Source organism: Neomonachus schauinslandi, chromosome X (assembly GCF_002201575.2).
Source record: "Neomonachus schauinslandi chromosome X, ASM220157v2, whole genome shotgun sequence".
In the NCBI taxonomy this organism is placed as follows: Eukaryota; Metazoa; Chordata; class Mammalia; order Carnivora; family Phocidae; genus Neomonachus; species Neomonachus schauinslandi.
The window spans coordinates 30,091,336-30,096,111 of NC_058419.1; the positions used below are offsets into that span (position 1 = coordinate 30,091,336).

The 4,776-nt window shown below is 50.1% G+C and overlaps 1 protein-coding gene across 2 annotated transcripts in view; it reads left to right on the plus strand.

The window, feature by feature from the left end:
- Positions 1-1,400: 1,400 nt before the first annotated feature.
- Positions 1,401-4,776, plus strand: part of SEPTIN6 (septin 6) — a 38,248-nt gene continuing 34,872 nt past the window's right edge. For both annotated transcript variants that reach the window (XM_044911986.1, XM_044911985.1), the window contains exon 1: positions 1,401-1,601. In XM_044911986.1, the coding sequence (XP_044767921.1) occupies positions 1,435-1,601 (167 nt within the window). In that variant the 5' untranslated portion in view covers positions 1,401-1,434. The remainder of the gene's footprint in view (positions 1,602-4,776) is intronic.

Sequence of the window (4,776 nt, forward strand, 5' to 3'; positions counted from 1 at the left end):
GGTGGAAGGGGGCGCGGGGCCATTTGCATTTACACGAGTGGCTCTAACCCTAGCCCTGGAAAGCAGAATAGCAGGGTGGTCTAGGTATTCAAAAGGCAATCCGGGGTGATTAGCTACTGAATCCTTTATTGCTGGCATTCCTAAATCGCGGGGGGGGGGGGGGGGGAGAAGACCAAATATGGTCTGGATCCCTGCAGGTGACAAGCCCCTGTAGTGCCCCGCCCAGCTTGGGGCCTCCTGGCACATTCCTGCCCAACTCCCAGGCCACCAACTCTCCTCCAATGTCTTCTTTTCCTCAAGACCCCTTGGCTCCTGGCAGTGGCTTGACCTCCCTCGGGTCTCCCAGGAATGACCTCCAAAAAACCTTCACTGGTCTCCACAGGCTTTCCCCACTCCTTTCCTTGGTGTGAAAGTCAAGACTTGGAATTCCAATGGTTTAATTTATTAGTATCCCGCAGCCTGTTAGTTAAACAAACAAATGACTGGTTTGTTTGAAATATAAGGAGAAGAAGAATTTGTGGCCTGCTAACTTCCCTCCCCATTAGCTAAAAATGGCCTCCCTACTGGGATACACATCCGGGCATGTGCAGAGCGCAGTCTGGGCCTGGCAGGGAGGTGAGGTGGCGATGAAAAGGAGAGGATATTTATTCGACGAGGGACCACTGTCCCTTTCTTTTAAAATCGAAAACAGCCCTTTGATTTTTATTACAAAAGCTGTGCATGGGGCGCCGGGGTGGCTCAGTCGTTGGATGTCTGCCTTCGGCTCAGGTCATGGTCCCAGGGTCCTGGGATCGAGCCCCGCATCGGGCTCCCTGCTCAGTGGGAAGCCTGCTTCTCCCTCTCCCACTCCCCCTGCTTGTGTTCCCTCTCTCGCTGTGTCTCTCTCTGTCAAATAAATAAATAAAATCTTAAAAAAAAAAAAAAAAGCTATGCATGTTCCACCTAGAAAACTTGGAAGATACACAGAAGCGTGAAGAGAGAAACGAAAACCACACATCACCCCCACCACGTAGTGATAGCCCTCTTGGTAAGAGTATATTGTATGTCCTTCTGGACTTTTCCAGGCATAACTGCTGTCTCTCCATCACTGCTTGCAATAGAGTTTCTTTTTCTGACGATAAAAGCCATGCATCCTCAACCTTCAAATGACACAAAAATAGGAAGACTAAAAGGAAAATTACCCCAGTTCCACTATCCTGAGATGCTGCTGCTGATATGTTGAAGCAGTTCCTGTCCGTCTCTTTCACTTAACTGAGAGCGAACAGTCTATCTAGTTTTATTCGCTCTTCATTTAGTGTCTTACTGTGTACGTGCCCCCACGTCGATGAATATACGTCCAAAACATGATGTGGGGTCTGCACGGCTGTTGTGTGAACGTTCCGTAATTTGTCCTTTTGCTTTGCAGGAGAGACCGGTTTGGGCAAGTCTACCCTCATGGACACCCTGTTCAACACCAAGTTTGAGGGGGAGCCGGCCACCCACACACAGCCGGGTGTCCAGCTCCGGTCCAATACCTATGACCTCCAAGAGAGCAACGTGGGGCTGAAGCTCACCATTGTTAGCACGGTGGGCTTTGGGGACCAGATCAACAAGGAAGACAGGTAAGGAAGGGGATGGGGTGTGGAGGCTGGTGGGAGGCCACGGGGAGGAGCTCACCACGGGGTCCTGCCTGGACCTCCTCCCAAAATGGCGTGTGCAGGGCGCAGACCCCTCACAAGTGGCGCCTCCACCCAGGGTCCCTGTTTCCACCAACCAGTCTACTCCACGCGCTCTGCCAAAGGAAAGGTGTCTTTCCAATATACATGGGGTGAGGTCTCCAGTCCATGTGGCAGGCATGTCTTGAGCTCCTTCCTACCTTGTGCCAGGCGCTGCCGTGCCCTGACAATCTAGAAAGGAATGACTTTGTCTCTGCCCTTGAGGCACTCACAGGGGAGACCGGTTTTGAGCAAATAAGTTCCATCGAGTGTGATATGCTGTGGGAAGGACAGGGTGCGAAGAGGTAAAGGACAAGTAACAATGAGCACATGAGGGGGAGAACAGTCTGTTCCATGTGGGGAGAATGTGCAGACATGGAGCCATTGAGAGGTTTTATGAAGTAGGTTTTATGAGATAGTCTCAGGGCGCCTGGGTGGCTCAGTTGGTGAAGCATCTGCCTTCGGCTCAGGTCATGATCTCAGGGTCCTGGGATCAAGCCCCATGTCAGGCTCCCTGCTCAGCCAGGAGTCTGCTTCTCCCTCTCCCTCTGCCCCTCCCCCTGCTTGTGCTCTCTCTTGCAAATAAATAAATAAAATCTTAAAAAAAAGAAGATAGTCTGATTGGCCTTGAAGTAGGTTGTTTGGAAGGGTAGGGAGAGCAGGAAGACCAATTAGGAGACTCTTGGACCAATTAGATCGAGGCCAGAGGTGACACAGGTGCTGAGATAGGAAAAAGGAGGGCAGGTTTGGTAAATATCGAGTAGGTAGAATCAACAGGACTCGGCAGAGACTTGGTGTGAGGTTGTGAAGGCAAAAGAAGAATCTAGAATGAGGTCCAGATTTCTGGAGAATTAATATAAGAGAACCACGTGTGAAAAGAATCAGCTGTGTTTTAGACCTGTTGAGGTTGCGCTCTCCGTGGACTACTGAGACCCCTGATGACCTTCTGTGGTAGGCAGCTGAATATACAGGGGTTAGAGGTCGGCAGAAGGTCAGCACTGGAAATACCGATTTGGATTGTCAAGGTACAGGGGCTATGTTCCAACCGCAGACACGTGTAAGACCACCCAGGGTTCAGCGTGGAGCGTGGTGAACACTGGGCTACAGACAAAAGCCTTAGGATGTTAAGTCAGCAGATGGAGCAAATGACACATTCTGGAAAGAGACTGAGCAGGAATATGCAGAGAGGTAGGAGGAGAGACTGCAGCAGGGTGGGGAGAGTTGAGAATGGAGTGTGAGTGAGGGGTGGGGCGGCTCAGACACGGGGGATGTGTTGAGGGCCGGGGTCAGGGAGGGGGCCAGGCACCATCTGCACTTAACTAGACGTCACGTGGTTATCACAATGCCCATCTCAGAAAAGGCCATTCATCATTTTGAGGAGTGTCTGCTCATCCTTTTAGGATTCTCCTGCTTCTTAGCTGAGCTGGATCCCCAGTTCTCCTATTTCTCCCTTGAAGTTCCAACAGCCATACCCATTTCCTGATAATGAATGCATATATTCAGCTTCTTAATAATTGAACTGAATTTTGTTTTTCGTTTGACATCCTAGACGGACACCTCTGCTTTTTATAGCTTTGCTTATTATGCTAATTTTGTTTGCTTGAGAATAAATTGGACCCTGGGGAAAGGGGATGGATATTTGGGGTCATCTCAGCCACAGACGGCTCAGGATCTTTTCAATTAAATTTCTCACAATTCTCGGCAACATACATTTAACATATCTGATATTGGAAACCGCTTTGGTAATGATGGTTTGGGAGGACTGAGCTGATACGGCCCCTTAGAGGCTAATCTACTTCCATTACATTAGTAATATCCTTATTGTTTTTCCTGATTATAAACATGATGCATACTAATGCAAAATCAAATAATACAAACTCAAATAAGTAGAAATGAAGAGCCTCTCAGAAACTGGGCTGGAGAGCAGGGGTAGAGCAAGCTCCAGGGATTCATAATAAAAAGCAGTGTTTTCTCCATACTGATGGGCTCATTCGGGCATGGATATGTCAGTGCAGCCGTATTGAAGCAGAGCACGAGAATGTGATCCTTTACCCACGGTGCGTGGTCTTCTAAGAAAAACAGTGATTAAGGCCATACCCTGGGGAAAGCCACTATTTAAAAGATGCAGGAGCACGGGGCGCCTGGGTGGCTCAGTGGGTTAAACGTCTGCCTTCGGCTCAGGTCATGATCCCAGGGTCCTGGGATCGAGTCCCACATCGGGCTCCCTGCTCCGCGGGAAGCCTGCTTCTCCCTCTCCCTTTGCCCCTCCCCCTGCTTGTGACCTCTGTCTGTCTGTCAAATACATGGATACAATCTTAAAAAAAAAAAAAAGATGCAGGAGCAAAAGGAACTCAGGAGGGAGACCGAGGACAGGCTAGAACTTAGGCTTTGGTCTCAGACCGACCTGGGTTCCAGTCCCATCTTGTCACTGATTAGCCCGGTGATGCTGGACAAGTGTTTTGTGCCTCTGTCAGCCTATTGATAACTAATGTTCTGGCTGGTCCGGCCCCTGTGGTTCTTATGATTGCAAGACGCTGTCAGCAATAACCATCAGGGAACTTGGAGACCCGAAAGGTTTATTATTCACAGGTCCTGGGAAACACATGGCACAGCTGGGACCACACAGTGAGGTCTCGGGCGAGAGAAAGAGAACGCGGGTGTGGGTCTGGTGTTCTGCTTTTATTGAGATGGAGGGTTTAGGTCTAGGATTTGGTGGGCTTGCTCTAGATGGGTGACTTTATTGTTTGGATTTTATTTATTCACTTGAGAGAGTGAGTGAGAGAGCGAGCACAAGCCGGGGGAGGGGTGGGGGTAGAGGAAGAGGGAGGAGCGGGCTCCCCACTGAGCAGGGAGCTGGACGTGGGGCTCGATCTCAAGACCCTGGGATCATGATCTGAGCCAAAGGCAGATGCCCGACCTACTGAGCCACCCAGGCGCCCCTAGATGGGTGAATTGAAAACATAAGAGCGAGAATTTAAAGCAGTGGAAGAGAAAAAACAAGTGGCCCAAAGGGTTACTTATGGAAATCAACCAAGATTTCTGAAACAAAGGAGCCCCGTGCCGGGGGGGGGGGGGGGGGGGG